At 40.3% G+C, this 26,688-nt stretch overlaps 1 protein-coding gene across 1 annotated transcript in view; it reads right to left on the reverse strand.

Moving 5' to 3' along the window:
* Positions 1–26,688, reverse strand: part of TRPC6 (transient receptor potential cation channel subfamily C member 6) — a 128,949-nt gene that overhangs the window by 37,980 nt on the left and 64,281 nt on the right. The window contains exons 2-5 of the mRNA XM_075198778.1: positions 18,026–18,800; positions 12,672–12,860; positions 5,012–5,176; positions 3,595–3,811 (exon numbers count right to left, since the gene is read on the reverse strand). Coding sequence (XP_075054879.1) covers positions 3,595–3,811; positions 5,012–5,176; positions 12,672–12,860; positions 18,026–18,800 — 1,346 coding nt within the window. The remainder of the gene's footprint in view (positions 1–3,594; positions 3,812–5,011; positions 5,177–12,671; positions 12,861–18,025; positions 18,801–26,688) is intronic.

Consider the following 26,688-nt stretch of genomic DNA (forward strand, 5'->3'; position numbering starts at 1 on the left):
GTAAAACTCCCATTGCATGTTTAAAGGAAAAAGTGGCTTTCAAGATTTCAAGGAGCCGTCTTACATATACTGCACAATTGTTATATATGTTTGCGATGATTATCTTTATGTATATGTGGCTGGGTTGTTTTATCTTATGAAAACTAAGGCTAAAAGAGTTCGTCAAACAATTCCCTACACTTAATAAATTTGCTTACACATACCATCGCTTTAAAACAGACACAAATCATTTTGTGTGCGTCATTTACAGCTCTGTAATTGCCTTAGTCCTATAGAAAATGATTAATGTATCACACATGCCAACATGAGATCACTGTATCAATTGCCAGAATAGTGGGAAGTGTGAAAGCAAAAAATGACATTTGGGAACCAGAAATACTGACAGTGTTAACTTCAGTAACCTGGTCCAGGAATGCCACGCCGAATCCACGTGCTAAAAATGAGCTGTTGGCGGTGTTATTTTGGAAGTTAAACCAGCATTTTTACCCAATGACAACGTGTCCTTAAAGGTTTTGTTTATGCCTTCAGATGGTTTTAACTTTTTGGTTTGTATACACCATCCTACATCTGCCACCTTTTGCACTCTTCACTAATGACTTTACATCATCCAGTAAGAGCTGTTGATTTTCATTGATCTTGGGTATGAAATGAAACTGCGCTTTGGATATAATCGTATCCAGTGCAATGAAAAAACTTAGATGTGTCCTATCCATATAAACAAATCTCTAATTTATATAAACTCTTTAGTGAAAAACACAGAAAGGTTAAACCATTCATGAAATAAGTAAATTAACCACCAGGACAATCTGTATTACAGTTTGCTAGTATTTGTCTTTTGTTCTTTTACTACATTTACAAACAATGATGTACGTGTTTCCTCGCAGAATGCATTCATCTGAATTTTCATTTTTCAATGCCGATTAGTATTCATGCCGCACAGACTCTAATAACCAGTTGTGCGTCTTAGTGTATGAATTCATCTTCCTTCTCTTTACAGAAAATGAGCCATAATAAAAGCACATTGTTATTTAAAATCCAATTCAATTTAACAAGGGCTAGTGTTACAGAGAACCTAATCAGAGACAGAGCTGATGAATATCAGAGAACAAAATAAAATATGTATTATGGGTTTCCCTCCTCCAGAAATAGGTTTCCTCTTTATTCAGAAGTGGAACCCCCATTGGTGAAGCAGGTGAGGTGCCCCGGGGCCCATGGAGATAATGTGGCCCAATGTTTGAGTAACTAGTGAGCTGTGGGCCCCGGTTCCCTCCTCACTGCACCGGGGCCCACAGGTCGCTAGTTCCGTCTCTGACTTTACTCATAAGTGGGTTTAAGGGATGAACAGGGTGATACGGAGGCTAGAACCAACGCTACCCAAAGGCCGTCACACCCACATTTCTAACTGGACACTGCTGACCATTGTAGGATAATCTGTTTACATAAAGGGTGTGCCTATTGTGAGGCGAAGGAGGCAGCTGTTTCAGGCAACAGGTTTTGGGGGCAATAAAAATTATTTTTAACAATACAATCACATCATTCTGATCAACGGGGGAAGGGAGGGTGAAGAGAAGGAAAAGAAACCCTGATTAAACTGACACCGTTACCACTGACAATGAACTCAGTTACAGTTTTTATAAAGCTCCCCACACTTGGGCCTCCTAACGAGGTGGTAAAATGACCACACCCACACACAGGCCGACAGCGGCCATCTTCTGACCACATTTACCAATGATCCTATGGATTTCCACTGGACTATTATCAACATTGCTCTTGCTTTCCAGCAGGACCTGCTCCAATTTTGGGGCAGCTGCCCAACATGGCAATGATATTGCAGCCTATGGGGGAAGGTTAAGGGAAGAAGGGGGGAGTCATGTCAACTCAGACAACGCAATGGCTAGGCACATCCTGTTGGATACCTCCCACCATCCCGACATTTGTGGGACAGTCCCAATTTGAGGGCTCTGTGCCGCCATCCCAATCGGGACAGCTTTATCCCATGGGTGAGGTATTTGGGAGGTATGTTTCATTCATGCATGGCAGAGCAGCGGTGAATGGGTGCCACGCGCACGGCACAAGAGGTGCCTGGAGGGGAGGAGAGCGCCAAAGAGCCAAGCTTGCTCCCGGGGATGTGGCTATGCTCCCCATCATGACGTGGCAATGCCCTCAACGTGACGTGGCCACGCCCTCATCGTGACGTGACCACGCCCCTTGTCCTGATGCCACAAACACAATTGTTGGGAGGAATGCTGTTGACAAATTTTATTTGTTTATTGACAGCTATTTATATAGCCCCTACATATAACGCAGAGCTTTACAGACAGAACATTTAACCATTCACATCAGTCCCTGCCCCAGTTACAATCTATATTCCCTACTAAACAGTCACTAGGGTAACTTTGTCAGAAGCCAATTCCCCTTCCAGTATTGTTTGGATTGCGGGAGGAAAACTGAGCACCTGAAGGAAACCCACGCAAACACGGGGAGAACATACAAACTCCACACAGATAAGGCCGTGGTTGGAATCGAAGTCATGACCCAGAGCTAAAAGGTAGCAATGCTGACCACTGTGTCACCATGCTCCCCAAGTGGGCAATTGCTCCATGAACCCTTCATATTTGATGCACAATAACAATACTGTACTTCAGTTCTAAAAAACTAATGGTGCAATTTGCTCTGTATAGTAATAAAGATTAACAGTTCATTTTTAATTAACCGATGGGCATTTACTTAATTGCTAAAACGTGAATATAATTCCCAGGAGCAATTTACTGTTGAGTAAGTCATCACACTCCCTCCGTAGTCCTAGGTGCACTGCAATCTATATCACAACATGTTCTCTTTAACATATATACTTACAGCTCTATAGATCATAAGCAGTGAGGATTACTGTAGACAGCCAATATATATATATATATATATATATATATATATATATATAAAAAAAAATTCATTAAAATATTGTTTGTAAAGCTTCACTAACCCTTACCTGATAGGCGGACTGGTCCATCATGAGACATGTTAGATTCTATGCCCCTGTGCATGATTTAGAATATATTGTAAATATCCTTGTTTGAGTTTATGAAATGTGAATTTCCAAATACATTTAAGAGACAGTTTCAATAACGTTTCTGAAGGTAAGTAAAGTAAGAAACTAAACGTCATACTATATACAAATCGTGTGTCTGCTGTACACAAATTATGATTAGTTTGTAAAAGAAGCAGACACATTGGGCTAGATTTACTAAGCTGCGGGTTTGAAAAAGTGGGGATGTTGCCTATAGCAACCAATCAGATTCTAGCTTTCATTTATTTAGTACATTCTACAAAATGACAGCTAGAATCTGTAAATCTAGCCCACTGTATTCTAAAATTGGCGACAGAGGTTAGTACAGTAAAATTGTTAAAAAAAAGGGAAAAGTTGCACAATACTGCAAATATTATATTAAAAAGCAGAGAATGAAAGACCTCTGGCGTTCACAAGGAAATACAATAATTAAGGTTTGGCCACTCGGACTGTTCATGCCACTAGATCATGGTGCTTGCAGGCACATAAATAACCGAGGAACGGAGCACTTGCAAATGAAAAATCTTTACCTATTACCCAGGAAATAATGAGTAACTCCATCCAGGAGAAGCAGGATGTTTTCATTCTAAAGAGCTGTTTTGCATGATCTGTGATGCTCTCGTTAGGAAGGATTTTGGTGCCTTCGAACCTGTCGGCTGCGTTCATCACTAGCAGACCAAGGAAAATAGTAAATGAGGCCGCATGAGCTACAAACTTCATGAAAGGTCCACGCATTATTTTACCAAGCTGTAAAAGACAAGATATTGCATAAACTGAAGCAGCCGATCAACAACTAAGCAGAAATGATACAGGGCTCTCTTAGAATGGCAGACTTCCATCTTGCCCACAGTAATGTAATCGCCATGGCAACCTCGCTGGTCACCCTGGTATTCAGGATATACAGACGGGAAAAACTACTTATACTTGTGAAATTGACAGGCAAATTAAAGCAAATACAATGGTTTTTTTCATCAACTGTAATCAAGGTACATCTGTTTCCTATTAAGATTACATGTTAAATTATACAATTACTAGGACTAAAATTTTCACTAACATTATAAAAGCAAGGGGTCTGCTGAATACCCTGGTAACATTTTATTAAATAAGAAAAAGTGGTGAAAGAGCCTTATGCTGGTGTTTACGCCATACTTGCCAACTCTCCCTGAATGTCAGGGAGACTCCCTGAAATAGGGGTGATCTCCCTCACTTCCTGAAGAGTCTGGCATTCTCCCTGATGCTGAGCCAGTACAAGACGTGGTTGGCTTCGCCATCTGTGGCACAGTTCAGAAATTGTGTCCTATGTCCATGTATTGATGCCTATGGACGCGCCCATTTTCATGGAGACCAAGATTTAATCAAAGACTGACAGGTAGGACAACATGACTTCAGTAATGGAGACAGAAATGCAAAAGACACTTCAGTCTCTAGAGATTCATTAGCTGATTTTCTTTAACGCATAGTTGCCTACTCTCCCCGAAATGTTTGGGAGACTCCTGCATTTCTGGGAGACCTCTCAAGCTCCCGGAAGAGCAGGGCAACCTCCCGGTTCTCACCCCAATAGATAAGTGGCGCGGGCTGGGCTTAATGATGCAAATATTGCGTCATCTTAGCCCCACCCCTGCTGCAATTTGCCAAAATTGTGACAATCATTTAAGGGGCGTGGCCAAAATGATGTGATTCGACAAGCCCCGCCCCACACCTCCCCCAGGATCTCCCTGAAGCCAACGAGGAAAAGTTGGCAAGTAGGGTTTACTCCTTTATTTTGGCTCAACACCACTCGTATTCCCCACTACAAATTATATAAAGAAAGAAATGATATCTCCAACCACTAGATGGCAGTGTGTTACATTCACTGTTGCATTGGGCAGTCTCTGCTCACCGTGCTACCTGCTGCTGAGAGTTAATATATATATATATATCCAGAGTATGATGTATTTATTTACCTACCTTGCTGCAGGGCGCAATCCAGTAAACCATAGCAAGAAATGGCAACCCAACGGCAACTGCCAAAACCACCAGAAATTTTACTGCTGTGGTCTGTTGCCTTAAGCCTGATAGATTTTCATACCAGATTGAAAGAAGTTGCTGCTGACAGTTGGGATGAGCGACAAACTAAAAATAAAGAGAGAAAAAATAAATATATGTAATGTGCTTTATTATTACTATTAATATTATTATTATTATTATTATTATTATTATTGCAGAAAAACTCACTAGTCTGAATGACACAAAATAAATTTACTGTACAGTACCATTGTTGCAGTGGTGTTTGGTCATACAGTAAATGCGACAGCAATTGTAATTTCCAAACCTACCAGTAGAGGCACTGTCATCATTTTGTTAATGCATCATCTAAGTTTACAGCTAGAGGTGGGTATTTAACCCTTAAAGTGCTGCTACAGGTGTAAGAAATTGGCTAAGTGCTTCTAAATCATTACATCCTAGTCATGCACATTATATTTAAATGCTCATATTTTACTTGAAAGAAGCAATACACTGAATTAGAATCTAGGGCAGCATGGTGGCTAAGTGGTTAGCACTTCTGCCTTACAGCACTGGGGTCATGAGTTCAATTCCCGACCATGACCTTATCTGTGTGGAGTTTGTATGTTCTCCCTGTGTTTTTGTGGGTTTCCAATGGGGCTCCGGTTTCCTCTTACACTCCAAAAACATACTGATAGGTTAATTGGCTGCCAAAAAAATTTACCCTAGTCTGTCTGTGTCTGTATGTATTAGAGAATTTAGACTGTAAGCTCCAATGGGGCAGGGACTGATGTGAATGAGTGCTCTGTACAGTGCTGCGGAATTAGTGGAGCTATATAAATAAATTATGATGATGATCTATATATGGTGGCACAAAATTGGGATTATTACACATGTAATTAAAACTGGCGAATCCATTAATAGTGCTCGTAAAGGACAAACAATTACACAACAGCAATAGTCTGAATTTCGTAAGTGTATAAGCTGTATTTTGGAAACAAAAGCGGAAAAGTTAAAAATGAATTAAGAAACTGGTCGAAATGTTTGCACAACTGATATTACATAGCCCTGGTCATTCCTGGTTGATTTTAAGTACTTGGAGCGATCACGATTACTTTAATAATATAATATTTTACAAGAATGTGATTTGTCTTAATTAGGGATGAGCGCGCTCGGATTTCTGAAATCCGAGCCCACCCGAACGTTGCGGATCCGAGTCGGATCCGAGACAGATCCGGGTATTGGCGCCAAATTCAAAAGTGAAACTGAGGCTCTGACTCATAATCCCGTTGTCGGATCTCGCGATACTCGGATCCTATAAATTCCCCGCTAGTCGCCGCCATCTTCACTCGGGCATTGATCAGGGTAGAGGGAGGGTGTGTTAGGTGGTCCTCTGTGCTGTTTAGTTCTGTGCTGTTTAGTTCTGTGCTGTTTAGTTCTGTGCTGTTTAGTTCTGTGCTGTTTAGTTCTGTGCTGTTTAGTGCTGTGCTGTTTAGTGCTGTGCTGTGCTGTGCTGTGCTGTGCTGTGCTGTGCTGTGCTGTGCTGTGTTCTGCAGTATCAGTCCAGTGGTGCTGTGTGCTGTGCTCTGTCCTTCTGAGGTCAGTGGTGCTGCTGGGTCCTGTGCTGTGTCCTGTTCAGTCCAGTGGTGCTGTGTCCTGTGCTCTGTGCTTCTAAGGGCATAGTTATTTCCCCAATATTCCCCTGTGTTTAAAAAAATAAAAAAAAGTTTTTTTAAAAAATACCAAAAACTACTTTAATATTTTTTAATTACCACAAAATTTTCACAACCAATCCTGCAGTATAAGCCCATTGGTACTGCAATATTACCAAGTTCACACATTCAGCAGTAAAAGTCCAGTGGTACTGCAATATTACAAAGTTTACACATTCTGCAGTATCAGTCCAGTGGTGCTGTGTCCTGTGCTCTGTCCTGCTGAGTTCCGTAGTGCTGCTGGGTCCTGTGCCGTGTCCTGTTCAGTCCAGTGGTGCTGTGTCCTGTGCTCTGTGCTTCTAAGGGCATAGTTATTTCCCCATTATTCCCAAGTTTTTAAAAAATAAAAAAAAAGTAAAAAATAATAAAAAATTAAAAAAAAAAAAAATATATAATAATTATAACCAAATTTGCAAAACCAATCCAGCATTATAAGTCCATTGGTACTGCAATATTACCAAGTTCACACATTCTGCAGTATCTTGTGCTACATATAATGGAGAGCAAAAATTTGGAGGATAAAGTAGGGAAAGATCAAGACCCACTTCCTCCTAATGCTGAAGCTGCTGCCACTAGTCATGACATAGACGATGAAATGCCATCAACGTCGTCTGGCAAGCACGATGCCCAATCTCCTAGTACAGGGCATGTAAAATCCAAAAAGCCCAAGTTCTCAAAAAACAGCAAAAAAAGAAACTTAAAATCATCTGAGGAGAAACGTAAAGTTGGCAATATGCCAATTACGACAAGTAGTGGCAAGGAACGGCTTAGGCCCTGTCCCGTGTTCATGACTAGTGGTCCAACTTCACCCAAGGATCAAAGCCCTCCTCCCCCCCCTACAAAAAATTTAAGAGAGTTATGCTGTCAGCAACAACAACAAAACAGCAAAGAACTCTGCCTTCTAAACAGATGACATCACAAATCCCCAAGGCGAGTCCAAGGGTGTTGTTGGTTGTGAACCCTGACCTTCCCATCACTGTACGGGAAGAGGTGACTCCATCCAGCATTTGCAGCACGCCCTCTGCATATGCTGGAAGGATCACCCACAGTCCAGTTACAGATTTGGCTAATGAAGGTGTGAATGTTGTGCACTGGGAGGAGGATATTGATGTAGCTGGCGCTGAGGAGGATGTTGATGATTATGATGCAGACAGATACCAAATTGCATTTCTCAATTTCTATTTATATTCTAGATTATATAACGGCTGAAAAGTTTTCTGTTTTACTCCTAGTGGAGAGGGGATCTGATGCAGACAGATACCAAACTGCCTTTGTCCATTTCTTTGTATATTTGAATTGCTAGTTCTACAGTCTATGCAGGCTGCTTTATTTATATTCAACTACAAGTGTAGGGCGGGGGGGGGGGGGCATAGATAGCCACCAAAGTAACGTGGTCCATTTAATTTCACTTTCTAGCTCCACAGTCTGTGCAGCCTGCTTTTTTTTATCTTCAAAGTATTTATATTTACAAGCCTTGCAATCTAAATTAACTAGAGGTAGTGACGTGGTAGAACTCCAAAAGGCAGTTTGGAAGCCCCTGTACAAACTGGCTCTATTTTTTAACTGAGTTGTCCCCCCTCCAGTGTGTACTCGGAAAGAGTTTTTAGTGCAGCGGGGAACCTGGTCAGTGAGCGGCGAAGGAGGTTGCTTCCTCACAACGTTGAAAAAATGATGTTTATAAAAATGAATAATCAATTCCTCAATGAAGTACAGCACTGCCCTCCAGACAGTACAGAGGGACTGTGGTTGTGGAGTCCAGCGGGGACGAATTGATAATGTGTGAGGAGGAGGAAGTACACACTGTAGGGGGAGAGGAATCAGAGGTTGAGGATAAGGACGACATCTTTCCTCAGTAGAGCCTGTTTAGTTTGTACAGGGAGAGATGAATTGTTTTATTGGTGTGGGGGCCCAAACAAACCAATCATTTCAGCCACAGTTGTTTGGTAGGCCCTGTCGCTGAAATGATTGGTTTGTTAAAGTGTGCATGTCCTATTTCAACAACATAAGGGTGGGTGGGAGGGCCCAAGGACAATTCCATCTTGCACCTTTTTTTTTGGCATTATGTGACCATTCAACAGTCGTTTGCCATGTTCAAAAAGTAAAAGAAAATGCCAACAAATTCAATAAATTAAATCAAAAGTTAAATGCCCTGTCATTATTTAAAACAAGAGGTTTTGACGTGCTAGAATTAGTGTAGTGTTAAGATGTTATAAACACTACACTTGGAAATTGGAGGAGGTAATGTGGCCCCGGTATCAAATTGGGTACCGGGGCCACCCCACTATGCAGTCCAGATACTTGTTTGGTGGAATTCCGACACGTGGAGGGTTTTTAAATTATATTGTGGCCTCGGTACCAAATTGTGTACCGGGGCCACCACACTACGCAGTCAAGATACTTGTTTGGTGGAATTCAGACCAGTTGAGGGTTTTATTATTATATTGTGTGGACCACTCTATCTATACCACACTACAACTCTATACCACTCTATTTCCTACTTTAATTCTATTTAATTCTATTTCCTACTTTAATTCTATTACTAATTAATTACCATAAAGAGGAACAAAAAAAACCAATTTTACCAAAAGTATAATATGACTTAGACTTACAAACACTACACTTGAAAGATCGTGCCTTTAAATGAAAAAGTCAGTCTTCATTGCACGACTATGTGCAAGTGCAACAGGGACATTTTTTTGGGTTTACAAAGTCAAACAATAACACTACGACCCTGTCTGTCTGGGGTCTGTCAATGACGAATTGTCTGGAGCATGTTTTGAGGAGGTATTGTGGCCCCGGTATCAAATTGGGTACCGGGGCCACCCCACTATGCAGTCCAGATACTTGTTTGGTGGAATTCCGACACGTGGAGGGTTTTTTAATTATATTGTGGCCTCGGTACCAAATTGTGTACCGGGGCCACCACACTACGCAGTCAAGATACTTGTTTGGTGGAATTCAGACCAGTTGAGGGTTTTATTATTATATTGTGTGGACCACTCTATCTATACCACACTACAACTCTATACCACTCTATTTCCTACTTTAATTCTATTTAATTCTATTTCCTACTTTAATTCTATTACTAATTAATTAACATAAAGAGGAACAAAAAAAACCAATTTTACCAAAAGTATAATATGACTTAGACTTACAAACACTACACTTGAAAGATCGTGCCTTTAAATGAAAAAGTAAGTCTTCATTGCACGACTATGTGCAACAGGGACAGTTTTTTTCTTTACAAAGTCAACTAATAACACTTGGACCCTGTCTGTCTTTAACATACTTAATGGGATCTCAATGACGAATTGTCTGTAGCATGTTTGGAGGAGGTATTGTGGCCCCGGTATCAAGTTGGGTACCGGGGCCACCCCACTACGCAGTCCAGATACTTGTTTGGTGGAATTCTGACACGTGGAGGGTGTATTTATTTTATTGTGGCCCCGGTATCAAGTTGGGTACCGGGGCCACCCCACTACGCAGTCCAGATACTTGTTTGGTGGAATTCTGACACGTGGAGGGTGTATTTATTTTATTGTGGCCCCGGTATCAAGTTGGGTACCGGGGCCACCCCACTACGCAGTCCAGATACTTGTTTGGTGGAATTCTGACACGTGGAGGGTTTTTTAATTATATTGTGGCCTCGGTACCAAATTGTGTACCGGGGCCACCACACTACGCAGTCAAGATAGATAGATGCGTATCATAGATAAAGTACATTCAGTGGTGTGGGGCAAATTGAAAAATATTCAAAATGCACTGACATTATCAAAAACAAGAGGTTGTCACACGCTAAAACTCCAACATGTATATGATGGAGAGGATGGAGGAGCAGCCGTATGTGTAGTGTAATGCAGACCTGTTGAAGGTTTTTTATATATTTTATTGTGGTGCCCAGTGCCCACTCCTCTACGCAGTCCAGGTACATTTATTGGTGCGATTCATAAAAGTTCAGGGTTTTTAATATATTGTGGTGACCCACTCCTCTACGCAGTCCAGGTACAATTATTGGTGCGAATCATAAAAGTTCAGGGTTTTTAATATATTGTGGTGACCCACTCCTCTACGCAGTCCAGGTACATTTATTGGTGCGAATCAAACAAGTTGATGGTTTTCTTATTATATATATTGTGGTGACCCACTCCTCTACGCAGTCCAGGTACATTTATTGGTGCGATTCATAAAAGTTCAGGGTTTTTAAGATATTGTGGTGACCCACTCCTCTACGCAGTCCAGGTACATTTATTGGTGCGATTCATAAAAGTTCAGGGTTTTTAAGATATTGTGGTGACCCACTCCTCTACGCAGTCCAGGTACATTTATTGGTGCGATTCATAAAAGTTCAGGGTTTTTAATATATTGTGGTGACCCACTCCTCTACGCAGTCCAGGTACATTTATTGGTGCGATTCATAAAAGTTCAGGGTTTTTAATATATTGTGGTGACCCACTCCTCTACGCAGTCCAGGTACATTTATTGGTGCGAATCAAACAAGTTGATGGTTTTCTTATTATATATATTGTGGTGACCCACTCCTCTACGCAGTCCAGGTACATTTATTGGTGCGATTCATAAAAGTTCAGGGTTTTTAATATATTGTGGTGACCCACTCCTCTACGCAGTCCAGGTACATTTATTGGTGCGAATCAAACAAGTTGATGGTTTTCTTATTATATATATTGTGGTGACCCACTCCTCTACGCAGTCCAGGTACATTTATTGGTGCGATTCATAAAAGTTCTGGGTTTTTAATATATTGTGGTGACCCACTCCTCTACGCAGTCCAGGTACATTTATTGGTGCGATTCATAAAAGTTCAGGGTTTTTAATATATTGTGGTGACCCACTCCTCTACGCAGTCCAGGTACAATTATTGGTGCGAATCATAAAAGTTCAGGGTTTTTAAGATATTGTGGTGACCCACTCCTCTACGCAGTCCAGAAAGATACCTTTTTGCAACGTTTTGGACTAATAACTATATTGTGAGGTGTTCAGAATACACTGTAAATTAGTGGAAATGCTTGTTATTGAATGTTATTGAGGTTAATAATAGCCTAGGAGTGAAAATAAGCCCAAAAACTTGATTTTTAAACTTTTTATGTTTTTTTCAAAAAAAATCCGAATCCAATACCTTAAATCCGAACCGAGACCTTTCGTCAAGTGTTTTGCGAGACAAATCCGAACCTCAAAAATAACGAAAATCCGGATCCAAAACACAAAACACGAGACCTCAAAAGTCGCCGGTGCACATCCCTAGTCTTAATGTGAGAAAAGATTGTATTTCATGTTTGTATTCATTGTTAAACGTGCATGCGTTAGTAGTAATGATGTTTTAGAAGAAAAATCCTACAAAAAACCACAAATGTGTTTCTTAGACAGCAGCAGTCTCGGTACATAAACAATGCTAGTTTTCTTGCTAAACAATGACATTTTTTTAAATAAACACATATTTATGTTCCCTGTTGGAATAGGTAATAGAACTTTTGCAATTAAATCAGTCAAAGGCAAAATACGACAACATACAAGGTCATATCACATAATTAACTGATTTTGTTGTTGATGGTTTTCCTGGACAACACAGCACTAGTTAAAGATCTACTTACTCCTCTTGTGTTAATTGAGAGAGGTGTTTGACACAGGGTGGTGTAGGCAGCATCTAATTGGCTGCGAGTCTGGCAAGGAGTTCCGTGGTTGGTGTCCATGGGTGATAGCCAATCATATGCAGCCCTCTCTGACACTCAACACTTAGTCATTCAGTCTCCCTTTATCAAAAGCTGTAATCAGATTTAACTCACGGGGAGTATACAACCCCTCTATATTACATGTCTTAGTAATTGAAATAGTTTTTATATTAAATTTACATATTGATTGTCTCATAAAGCATTCATATGATGATATTTTACTTCTACCTTTTTAACCTCATACTTAATAGCGAGCTTTAAGCGACAGAGGCTCGGCCGGCCGTTAGCATCTATGGCGCTGTGGTTCGTGTCTACGTCACCATTTAAAATCGCTTCTACCTCTTCTGTGTTTCTGCACAAATCAAGAAGTCCAACAACAAAGTCCTTGCATTGCATAGACAATTTTTTGTAGTCGTTCTAAAAAAAACCAAATAAAACATATTAAAGAGGTGATACAAAACGGTACAAACATTGGGGGTACCCATCCCGTATGTCATTCTATGGGGTACAAAAAGGAAAAGTGCAGTCTTCAAATGACAATAAAAATGTTTTAACAGTCTGGGGGTATATTTACTAAACTACGGGTTTGAAAAAGTGGAGATGTTGCCTACAGCAACCAATCAGATTCTAGCTGTCATTTATTTAGTACATTCTACAAAATGACAGCTAATTGGTTGTTATAGGCAACATCTCCACTTTTCAAACCTGCAATTTAGTAAATCTACCTCTAAGTGGTAGATTTACTAAACCTTCCAAAAGGAAAAGTGAAGGTGTTGCCAATGGCAACCAATAACATTCCAGCTTTTATTTTTTATTAGATAAATGATAGCTAGAACACCTCCAATTTCTAACAGTTTTAGTAAATCTACCCCTAAGAAGTAGATTTACTAAATCCGCAGTTTAGTAAATATACTCCTTGGTGTTTGGTGACCTTCTGTGCTTTATGTATACCCCATGATTGTTATCATCTATTTTCCAGGGGCAGGAATGGCATTAACTAATGTATAGGGGCTTAGCCACTGTCAAATGGTGTAACGGCTGAATGGATCAGAAGCATTGCTGAGCAGAATGGAGATGGAGGACCATTGTGTATTTTGTCAATTTTTTTATTTTTTTATTTTTTTTATTTTGGAAAGGTGAGAGTTATGCCTTAAGTTTTAGAAGATGTCACACAGACAGGAAAACATAATTTCAGGTCACAAAGGATAAATGGAGCCTGATGCATGGGCCCATATGTTTGTGCAATTTAGTTAACAAAAAAAATAAATATATATGTGTGTGTGTGTGTGTGTGATACACTTTCAATTCATATAGTGGTCAATGAAAAATTATAGAAGTGTAATAAAGGCCTCATTTGGGAACAACTACTTTTTCCATGCTTTTAACATAATGCTTAAAGCATGTTCCCAAAGCCTCCCTGCAGCATAGTGCACAATATTTACTCTAGATCTCCGATAAATTACATTGAGTGTTAACGCTTATGATCGCTGGAGGAAACATTAATGTAAAGCAGTATACAAATAAAATGGTCAAGGCGCTGTAAAAAAAAATCCACTTTTGTGGCTCTGTGTGACTCGATTGGCGCCTTTACGCCTAAATTTACACCAACATGTGTAGGTTTGTGGAACAAGAAGGTGGCGATTGCGAAGGAGTGCAAGTTTGCACCTACTGAGTACAGAGTAGGGAATTCATGAAAGTTAGATTTCATATTTTGGAGTGAGTTAACTGAACTGAGATAAAGGGGGGGAAAGTTAGCTTTTAGGGGGTGCATAGCATTTAAGGGTACATTAATGATAAAAGCACTTATAAAACCCACCAACCCGCACAATACTATAAACTATCGCTAAATAAAACTCCCCTTCATCTTACAGCCAATCATAAGTGTTCTTCCTCTGCTACAGCTTGGGATGGTCCATCTTGGGACTAAGTCCAGCTTTTTGTATTAAATACAGGATAGGTGGCATATTTGCTATATATTAGGTTCTTTTTGTCTGCACATGTGACAAAATAGTCCACAAAAGCTGAAACTATTGGAGAATGTTGTTGATTCATTTGCTATGAACCAGTGGTGTCTCCAGAAGCTTGACTAACAACATGCCCCATCCTCTGTGATGTCACTGGTTCCCAGTGAATTGATTGGCTGTATTCTTACGAGTATTAGTTTAGCCTGTGGTTAGATGACATATACATATGACATATACATTTTAAGATGCCGTCACCAATTGTTAACTTTAAATGGACAAATCTATATATTTAATTTCCTTCTGTATTTATCTTCCCCATAGTCCCTTAATCTCCTCTCAGAGCCCTCCTGTCAATCTTATTGATCTATGATAATACTTTTAAAACAAAATTAAGGATAATTCCTAGTGGTAAGGTATATATGTGACACCATTGTATAATGTCATTGGGAAAGGAGTCGACCCAGAAAGATCCAAAAAAAAGCGAAGAGGTGTCAGATACGACCCACAAGGGATACATTTCTAGCATATATATTGCCATGGGAATATTTTACAGTGCGGCTTATATAAAACTAAGCTTAAATCCATCATTAATTTTTTTAAGTTTATGTAATTTAAGCATATAGGCTATGTGTTTTTCAATATTTTTTTAGGTGGAGTTAGAGACGAGGAGGGCTGCTAGTCCGGGAAAGTCCTGAATTCCGAGTAGGTCTCCCAGGGCAGGGGCAGGACTAAAATTTTGTGATTCACCGAGCCCCGCCCACTCACGGTCACCTTCCCCCGAGACTCCCGGAGCCCAACTTGGAAAGGTTGGCAACTATCTGCTAGAAGGGAAGTAGGGGTCCCTGTTTCGATTATGCACTGGGGCCCAAAGGGTTTAATTACAACACTGCCTCAGGCTTAAATACACTGACAGGCTATGCTAATGTTTAGAATAATTATCCCGCCCATGAAGAAAAAGTTAAGAGAGGCAAACGCAGGAACCTAGTAACTGCTAATATATATATATATATATATATATATATATATATATATATATATAATCATATAATTATTTTACTTAAATATGGTATTATTTGTAAAATGTTTGTTCTCTTTTTACATTTCTATGTTCATTTAATCATTGGTTCTACACCTTCCTAATACAACTTTATAACCTCATTACACTTTATAAACATTTCATGTCCATGCAGTTTTTAAATAAATTAAAAAAGTTATTAGCTGTTATTCTCTGAACAACCCCAATAGTTAATTTTTCATTGAACCATAATCTATACTGTATCTGGCAAGCAAAGATAGAATTCCAATGGAAATGTCATACTGTGTGTGCATATTAACGAGTGATGTTATGTCTCGCAAATCCATTCTTATCTTCTCTGAGGTTTATTTCATTCATAAACCTGCTCACCCAACAACCTTCATCTGTCTTCATTGTAATGTCTTGCAGCCGAATTGACTATAGCGAGTTCATATGTCATGATCAAAACTCATTCATAAAGCAGACATAGCATAAAATATTACTGCCTGGACCACAATACATGAAATAATTGTGGTCCAGATAACCACCAGAATCATTTATTTTTTTTAAATTACAAAGCATGGATTATGTGATTCATCCCAGAAAGTTGTAGTTAGTAGCAACATGTATAAGATTATTAACGTAAAATACTGATTACTCTTCTAAACAGTAAAAGTGGAAGTTAAGCCCACAGCAACCTATCAGAATCTAGCTATCATGTTTTAGAATGAACTAGGTAAATGATAGCTAGATTCTGATACTTTGCTGAGGACAACACCTCCACTTTTATTTTTCAGAAGCTTAAATAAATATACTTCATAGGGATATATTTACTAAAATTTTGAAAAAAAAAGTTGAGCTGTTCTAGCTATCATTTATCTAATGAAAAATAAAAGCTGTAATCTGATTGGTTGCTATTGACAACACCTCCACTTTTTCAAACCCGCAGTTTAGTAAAGGCAAGAGTGTAATGAGGAGGAATAGATGTTAATACAGTCGGAACTACGCTCAAGTTCTGTGCTCTTCTTTTAAAACACGTGCAGGTTACATCTGAGCATGAATCAGGCCCACAGTGAATATGAAATTAGGCAATTGTACAAAATAATATTAATACATCAGTAATAATTAGTATATTAACAGGTAGTAGTACTACCTGTTAATATACTAATTATTACTGATGTATCACTTACTACAGTCACACCATTACATCTGTGTGGGTTTTTTTTATGTCCCTATTATCATTTTTTAGCAATACTGTTGTGTACTACCGTAGTACACAACAGTATTGCTAAAAAATGATAATAGGGACATAAAAAAAACCCACACAGATGTAATGGTGTGACTGTAGTAAGTGATGTGGCCACTAGGGGCTTCTTGTACAGCTGGAAGCATTTTATGTCAGAAACACAGAAATGATATGAAAAAATGACACAATTATGCGTGTATGCAGAACATGCTCATATGTTAAAATATTATATTAAACGTGTCTGCTGTATGAAAATACATTTAAAGTGTATGATACGGCCTAAGCTGATCATGATGCGGTAGAAACCCAGATTAATCTAGAATTAAAAAAATATTTTAAAAGCGTGAAATAGACTATATAATTGGTTAGTTGCAATTAGCACTCACCTGCTTCCAACTCTGATTGTGCCACAAACTGCACTTCCCTCTCTAAGCGTAAAGAGTAGTAAGATGTGACGCATACGGACACAAGTTAAGATCCTTAATGAAACAGGTCCCAGATGTCTATGTAAAGTATTTTAGAATGTGGGCCGGTACTGACACCTCTAGTTATCTGTGGCTCTTGCTGGTGGGGCCAATTTAGAGCAATCAGCAATTAACCACATGCACACAGAGAATGCAATAAATGATAAATAAATTAATAAACTGATTTCGTCAGGACAGTCCCAATTTTAGGTCTCTGTCCCACCCAGGGACATGTTAGTCCAGCCACTCAGACATAACTGCTCTGTGCGTGGCCAGCTAAATGGTGTGAGGTCTGAAGAAGGTTCCTTGACCACATAGATGTTGAATCTCCTGCCCTACATGTAGCTATACCCCTAGATGGAGGGCGATTTCCCCCTGACACTTTGGTCTGTCCTCTCAAGATCGTAATGTGGTTTTAGAACTATCAGTCTCTGTTCTAAAACAGAAAGCAAATCACTGCACAATTTACAACTACAAACCTACAGCTAAATCATTCCAGCTTCCGCTGGTCCTGTGATAGGAACTGTCTGCTGATTTATACTATATAAATGAGATGTTGCGAAAATAACACAATTTAATACATTCAGGCTTAATTAATAAGGCAGCAATGGGCAAACATGTCTCATAATTCAGCAGCAACTAGTATTCAATGCTTCTTTTACCTTGGTGATTTCGCTGCGATGTTTTCAGTGCATGTCAATCACATGACAAGTTGCAACATATATGTGACTGTTTTGCGACTGTTTAAAAAAAAAAAATGCCATTTGCTTTATTCACAAAAGTAAATTTTTTGGGGACCTTAAGATATTTTAGCACTATTGAAAAGACGTTTATCACTTGGGATTCTCTTTAATGCTGTGTAATGTAGCTGACATCTGTGTTACTGCACTCACCTTGAATTCTTTTTCAATATTTGCTAGTACAGCCAGCTCATTACTGAGCTCTAAGGCTGTCATAACAGGGTCTTCACTGGATAAAGAGAGGTACGCGGGGCTTGCAAGTCCTTTGTATGCATTGATCCTCGACCTGGAGTGGCTAAAAGAATCGTGCTTTTGTTTCTCACTACATTCGCTGCACTTACAAAAATAATTGTGGGGTCGCTCAATCCGGGCTCCCTTTCTTAGAAGGGTGTGAACTATCTCATATTCCTGACAGTGAGCAGCCAAAATGATAGGAGTGATGTCTTGAGAGAACCTCGTTCCATCCTCGTCGTAGGCGTAGAAGTCATCGTGTTGAAATTCGGACTGACTAGGGCTTGTTGTGAGCCGCTTGCCTTCAGCAAACGATGGGTGGCCAAGAATGGCTTCTACTATCCGTACATATCCTTTGCTGATGGCCAAAAGCAAAGCATCTCCTATCCGCGCTAAGTTTTCTTTCTTAAGCAAAAGCTCTGTAATTTCCAGGTGCTCGTTTGCAACTGCTAATTGCAAGGCATTCTGCCCCATGTAATCCACACAATTCACATTTAAAGAGTGACATTCCTCCATCATTTTCCGGACCACGGGGATGTTCCCATACTCCGCAGCGTCCAAAAAGCGCTCTTCGTTGGCTGAAAGGTTGGTGGAGCGGTCGCTGAACATATAAGCTGGTCCTCGGTTGGCTTGTCGTCTACCCTTCTCCCGAAGCAGTGTTTGCCGTCGGTGACATAATCTATTTTCCTGGGGCCGCCTGTGTTAATATAAAAGGGACAAACAGTTGGGTTATTCCTTTTCCTCTACAACAAGCCTATACACCCTGAGACTCTCCACCTATTGCTAAATTATAGCTGACAACGCACAGTATGATTGGTAATGAGCCACATATTGATAGAGAAGACTGAAGAAGGATGGCTGCGGAGCAGGGGGGGACTGACAAATTTTAGCTCAGGGGGAAAGACAAGACAAGCGCTGCAATGGCCATAAACAGGAGCTCACTGCAGTCTTTGTTGCCGCTATATTGTAAACTGCAGTTAATGTCTAACTGCAGTTTCTTAAACCTTCAGACAACTGTCATTTATAAATCTGTACATGCTTCTGGCCTTGTATAAGCAGTTTGTTTACATTGGCCTTGAGTTTGACACAGCTCAGCTCTGCCCTGTACATTGAATTTAGTTGTCTCCACAGAGCAGTTTTGTGTCATATCCAAGGGCATTAAACATAAGCAAGTGCATGTAGACAATATTAAGGCTTTGTTACAAAGTGCAGCAGAAAGCTAGAAAGTAATGCATTTAGTAAACATTGTAAGATGACATTAATAAACCAATAAAGCTGTCTGCATCTACATATAAAATATTAATGGACCTCTTTATAATAAAGTTTTTTTAAGTATTTACTTACACCTACTTCTAAGGGTGCCCGTACACACAGGCAGATTAACTCGAAAGTCGAACAACTGGATTATCAATCAATTTTGCCACTGAAGTTGGTGGTTACATGAGATCCGTCTATTTGGCTCTTGGGTAGAGCCGGCAGATCTCTACCGGCTTCACTGTAGTTATAAGATGACCGCACACACAAGTCGTGCCCACTATTGATCCAATTGACTTTAATAGGGTCATTGTCCGGCCGCATGGTTGCTTTGGTGCCACACACATTGCAATAACCGGCCACCTGCTGATATCGACTGCCATACTGCACAGTGTGTGGCCAGTTCAAAGCAGTATAGTAAACATTCAAAGGAGAATGTAATAGCAAAACCGTGACTTGAATTATTGCCATTGTTAAATATAAAGCACCATCATCTTCCGTAGCATTGTACATAATGGAAATACAAGGCTGTACAATATAATATTTACAACGTAGCAGCAACAAAAGCAAACTGCATCAAAAGTTTAAACTACAACAAGCAAATGTAGAACAATGACACACACATCATGTCTCTTCCCGCAGTAAATGGAATTGGTCTAATATAGGATATCAAATAAAATAACATTTAGTATTCCAAAAACATCATATTATGTGCACCAAATGATAACGAGCGTACTCAGTAGAAAATATATCACACTTAAAATGATCTTCTCATATCACATGTCGGCATATGCTAAATAAAAATTATTGGGCAGCACGGTGGCTCATTGGTTAGCACTTCTGCCTTACAGCGCTGGGTTCATGAGTTCAATTCCTGACCATGGCATTATCTGTGAGGAGTTTGTATGTTCTCCCTGTGTTTGCGTGGGTTTCCCCCTGGGTGCTCCAGTTTCCTCCCACACTCCAAAACATACTGGTAGGTTAAATTGGCTGCTAACAAAATTGAGCCTGTGTCTAGTGTGTTAGGGAATGTAGATGTAAGCCCCATTGGGGCAGGGACTGATGTGAGTGTGTTCTCTGTACAGCTCTGCGGAATTAGTGGCGCTATATAAATAAATGGTGATAATGATGTTGATAATGTACAAGATCTTAAAAGTAAAAAAGATATTTCCACTGCAATGAGGAGTTTAAAAAACAAAATCATCAAATGTTTGATATGAACAACACTGTTACTCAAATAAAAATATCTATTTCAAAGGGCAAATGTTTCTGTAGATTTTCACAGCTGCACCCTATTTGTATAAATAGCAAGTGGAAATATAACGAGGAAACTCTGCCAGGGGGATCCAAACAGAGCATAGAAAGATTTGTGGCTGTGAAATCCTGCTGTAGATCAGTAACAGAAAATATACAATATAGAAGACAGTACAGTATGAACTATATATATATATATTTATTAGGGATGAGCGCACTCGGATTTATGAAATCCGAGCCCACCCGAACGTGTCGGATCCGAGACAGATCCGGGTATTGGCGCCAAATTCAAAAGTGAAACTGAGGCTCTGACTCATAATCCCGTTGTCGGATCTCGCGATACTCGGATCCTATAAATTCCCCGCTAGTCGCCGCCATCTTCACTCGGGCATTGATCAGGGTAGAGGGAGGGTGTGTTAGGTGGTCCTCTGTGCTGTTTAGTTCTGTGCTGTTTAGTTCTGTGCTGTTTAGTTCTGTGCTGTTTAGTTCTGTGCTGTTTAGTGCTGTGCTGTGCAGTACTGTGCTGTGCTGTGCTGTGCTGTGCTGTGCTGTGTTCTGCAGTATCAGTCCAGTGGTGCTGTGTGCTGTGCTCTGTCCTTCTGAGGTCAGTGGTGCTGCTGGGTCCTGTGCTGTGTCCTGTTCAGTCCAGTGGTGCTGTGTCCTGTGCTCTGTGCTTCTAAGGGCATAGTTATTTCCCCATTATTCCCAAGTTTTTAAAAAATAAAAAAAAAGTAAAAAAAAATAAAAAATTTAAAAAAAAAAAAAAAAATATAATAATTATAACCAAATTTGAAAACCAATCCAGCAGTATAAGTCCATTGGTACTGCAATATTACCAAGTTCACACATTCTGCAGTATCTTGTGCTACATATAATGGAGACCAAAAATTTGGAGGATAAAGTAGGGAAAGATCAAGACCCACTTCCTCCTAATGCTGAAGCTGCTGCCACTAGTCATGACATAGACGATGAAATGCCATCAACGTCGTCTTCCAAGCCCGATGCCCAATCTCGTAGTACCGGGCATGTAAAATCCAAAAAGCCCAAGTTAAGAAAAAGTAGCAAAAAGAGAAACTTTAAATCATCTGAGGAGAAACGTAAAGTTGCCAATATGCCATTTACGACACGGAGTGGCAAGGAACGGCTTAGGCCCTGGCCCGTGTTCATGACTAGTGGTTCAGCTTCACCCACGGATCTTAGCCCTCCTCCTCCTCCCCCCCCCTACAAAAAATTGAAGAGAGTTATGCTGTCAGCAACAAAACAGCAAACAACTCTGCCTTCTAAAGAGAAATTATCACAAATCCCCAAGGCGAGTCCAAGGGTGTTGGTGGTTGTCAAGCCTGACCTTCCCATCACTGTACGGGAAGAGGTGGCTCGGGAGGAGGCTATTGATGATGTAGCTGGCGCTGTGGAGGAACTTGATGATGAGGATGGTGATGTGGTTATTGTAAATGAGGCACCAGGGGGGGAAACAGCTGATGTCCATGGGATGAAAAAGCCCATCGTCATGCCTGGTCAGAAGACCAAAAAATGCACCTCTTCGGTCTGGAGTTATTTTTATCCAAATCCAGACAACCAATGTATGGCCATATGTAGCTTATGTAAAGCTCAAATAAGCAGGGGTAAGGATCTTGCCCACCTAGGAACATCCTCCCTTATACGTCACCTGAATAACCTTCATAGTTCAGTGGTTAGTTCAGGAACTGGGGCTAGGACCCTCATCGGTACAGGGACACCTAAATCCCGTGGTCCAGTTGGATACACACCAGCAACACCCTCCTCGTCAACTTCCTCCACAATCTCCATCAGATTCAGTCCTGCAGCCCAAGTCAGCAGCCAGACTGAGTCCTCCTCAATACGGGATTCATCCGAGGAATCCTGCAGCGGTACGCCTACTACTGCCACTGCTGCTGTTGCTGCTGTTAGTCGGTCATCTTCCCAGAGGGGAAGTCGTAAGACCGCTAAGTCTTTCACAAAACAATTGACCGTCCAACAGTCGTTTGCCATGACCACAAAATACGACAGTAGTCACCCTATTGCAAAGCGTATAACTGCGGCTGTAACTGCAATGTTGGTGTTAGACGTGCGCCCGGTGTCCGCCATCAGTGGAGTGGGATTTAGAGGGTTGATGGAGGTATTGTGGCCCCGGCACCAAATTTACTACCGGGGCCACTCCACTGTGCAGTCCATATTTAGGTGTATCAGATATTAAACAACGGTGACAGTTGATGCCTAATTTTTTAATTATATTGTGGCCTCGGTACCAAATTGTGTACCGGGGCCACCACACTACGCAGTCCAGATACTTGTTTGGTGGAATTCAGACCAGTTGAGGGTTTTATTATTATATTGTGTGGACCACTCTATCTATACCACACTACAACTCTATACCACTCTATTTCATACTTTAATTCTATTTCATACTTTAATTCTATTTCATACTTTAATTCTATTTCATACTTTAATTCTATTTCATACTTTAATTCTATTACTAATTACCATAAAGAGGAACAAAATAAACCAATTTTACCAAAAGTATAATATGACTTAGACTTACAAACACTACACTTGAAAGATCGTGCCTTTAAATGAAAAAGTCAGTCTTCATTGCACGACTATGTGCAACAGGGACATTTTTTTGGGTTTACAAAGTCAAACAATAACACTTTGACCATGTCTGTCTGGGATCTCAATGACGAATTGTCTGTACCATGTTTGGAGGAGGTATTGTGGCCCCGGTATCAAATTGGGTACCGGGGCCACCCCACTATGCAGTCCAGATACTTGTTTGGTGGAATTCTGACACGTGGAGGGTTTTTTAATTATATTGTGGCCTCGGTACCAAATTGTGTACCGGGGCCACCACACTACGCAGTCAAGATAGATAGATGCGTATTGCGTATCATAGATAAAGTACATTCAGTGGTGTGGGGCAAATTGAAAAATATTCAAAATGCACTGACATTATCAAAAACAAGAGGTTGTCACACGCTAAAACTCCAACATGTATATGATGGAGAGGATGGAGGAGCAGCCATATGTGTAGTGTAATGCAGATCTGTTGAAGGTTTTTTATATATTTTATTGTGGTGCCCAGTGCCCACTCCTCTACGCAGTCCAGGTACATTTATTGGTGCGAATCATAAAAGTTCAGGGTTTTTAATATATATTGTGGTGACCCACTCCTCTACGCAGTCCAGGTACAATTATTGGTGCGAATCATAAAAGTTCAGGGTTTTTAATATATTGTGGTGACCCACTCCTCTACGCAGTCCAGGTACATTTATTGGTGCGAATCATAAAAGTTCAGGGTTTTTAAGATATTGTGGTGACCCACTCCTCTACGCAGTCCAGGTACATTTATTGGTGCGAATCATAAAAGTTCAGGGTTTTTAATATATTGTGGTGACCCACTCCTCTACGCAGTTCAGGTACAATTATTGGTGCGAATCATAAAAGTTCAGGGTTTTTAATATATTGTGGTGACCCACTCCTCTACGCAGTCCAGGTACATTTATTGGTGCGAATCATAAAAGTTCAGGGTTTTTAATATATATTGTGGTGACCCACTCCTCTACGCAGTCCAGGTACATTTATTGGTGCGAATCATAAAAGTTCAGGGTTTTTAATATATTGTGGTGACCCACTCCTCTACGCAGTCCAGGTACAATTATTGGTGCGAATCATAAAAGTTCAGGGTTTTTAATATATTGTGGTGACCCACTCCTCTACGCAGTCCAGGTACAATTATTGGTGCGAATCATAAAAGTTCAGGGTTTTTAATATATTGTGGTGACCCACTCCTCTACGCAGTCCAGTTACATTTATTGGTGCGAATCATAAAAGTTCAGGGTTTTTAATATATATTGTGGTGACCCACTCCTCTACGCAGTCCAGGTACATTTATTGGTGTGAATCATAAAAGTTCAGGGTTTTTAATATATTGTGGTGACCCACTCCTCTACGCAGTCCAGAAAGATACCTTGTTGCAACGTTTTGGACTAATAACTATATTGTGAGGTGTTCAGAATACACTGTAAATTAGTGGAAATGCTTGTTATTGAATGTTATTGAGGTTAATAATAGCCTAGGAGTGAAAATAAGCCCAAAAACTTGATTTTTAAACTTTTTATGTTTTTTTCAAAAAAAATCCGAATCCAAAACCTTAAATCCGAACCGAGACCTTTCGTCAAGTGTTTTGCGAGACAAATCCGAACCTCAAAAATAACGAAAATCCGGATCCAAAACACAAAACACGAGACCTCAAAAGTCGCCGGTGCACATCCCTAATATTTATATATATATATATATATATATACAAGTTAACCCGTGCATGATACTCATGCATTCTAGTCAAATCAAGCTACTTGAGGTGTTAAAAAGGTTCTTGTCATGCATTTGGGCCTAGCCCAGGCCTCCTCAGGGGAAGAGCGTTACTTCCCGACGCAAGCGCCCTTTTTTAACGTGGTTTTATCCACATGTCACCACCTCATCATTTTTCTCCATCACCTCATCCTTCATCTTCATCGCCACATCCTTCATCAAGCTACTTAAGGTGTTAAAAACTCCCCACTGTCACCCCCCGGCAACCACCAACCACTCCCAACTGTCACTTCTCCTTCAAGAAATATATAGGTCAATGTATAACTCTGCCCAGCAGGTGGCGCTGCAGAGCTTGGTGGGTTTTTTTTCCACACACGCCACTAGGCATTTATATAGTAGATCTATATATATATACATATATACACACTCACTATGTTTATGCACTATATATATACATACACAACAGTACACTGTCCAATTTGTTTGTATCTATCCCCCTCCCCTTCTGTCTCAGGCATTGAGCACTTTATTAAACTTTGTAATGCAGTGGTTAAGCAAGAACCTACGTACTAGATTCTATGTATATTTGTATGACTTTGCAGAAACTGTAATCCGAATGACGTGGTAATGATTTGGCATTCACAGAGAATAAAAGATCTACAGCTTTCTGGGTCACGATGAGTCATTTTGACAGATTAGAATGGTTAATGGAAGTGTTGTATTGATATAATAGGGAATATTAATGAAACGGGTGCACAGGTAACTGCAAATGATGTCATGTAACTGATGCTAATGAAAGAAAATATCTAAGTGGCTGCTGGGGATTACAGCACCTGTTTTCATAAATCCCTTCAAAGTTTTATTAGTGAAGCTCAGTGGCGTTTAATATTTTTAAGCTAGGCTCAAAAATGCAATGGTGCCATTGATCTGGGCTCCACATGTCAATGGGTCATTGTCAGGCGCGGGCTGACGGACATCAGCGCGGCCGCATCACATTTATATTACTGCCCCCCTACCCTCCAGCCAGCCCCTGGCCACCACTACGAAATAATGAGAATGCATCAAGTGGGCAGAATGCAAGAGAGTGGCCTGGGAGTCCAGGAGACCAACCAGGATTCATGAGACTCCCAAAAATATTCCGGGAGAGTGGGCAATTATGTATAAAACAGCAGCATTTCTCCTACACCTGTGCATGTTCAATCTAAACTAAATAGAATTTTTTTTCCACCCTCCTGGATGAGAAGGATGGCAGTGGGTGAGGTGGGCCAGTGGACAATATGTCATATGCCCCCTGGACTGCTTCTATAGTGGACTGCCTGGCTACTCAGCTCATAAATGGAGAGTCACATGCACCTAACAGTGGTTATTCAACATAGAAAACTGCCTGGTCAAACTGATTAGTAATATGAAATTATATTATCCCCCCATCACCATATAATTTGTATCATCGCTCTGGTTATAGACCAGGACCCAGGTATACGTAAAGAACTCATATCATCATCAACTGACAGGTTGTTAACACTTTTCTAAAAGTGTAAAATCGCAAGTCTGAAAAGCACCTTACAATTTTTATTGTAATGTGCCGTTTTTTATAGAAGCACGCTGTTGGAAACAACACTGATTCTATGACCCAAAATCCCTGACATGACTCACAACATGTTGTTGCTAAAGTCAAAATTACAATTGTGGTGGAAAAGATCTGCCAAACTTTTATCCAGGAGAGAGGGTGAGGATGCCCACTACCCATGTGTGAC

Source organism: Mixophyes fleayi, chromosome 2 (assembly GCF_038048845.1).
Source record: "Mixophyes fleayi isolate aMixFle1 chromosome 2, aMixFle1.hap1, whole genome shotgun sequence".
Taxonomy (NCBI): domain Eukaryota; kingdom Metazoa; phylum Chordata; class Amphibia; order Anura; family Limnodynastidae; genus Mixophyes; species Mixophyes fleayi.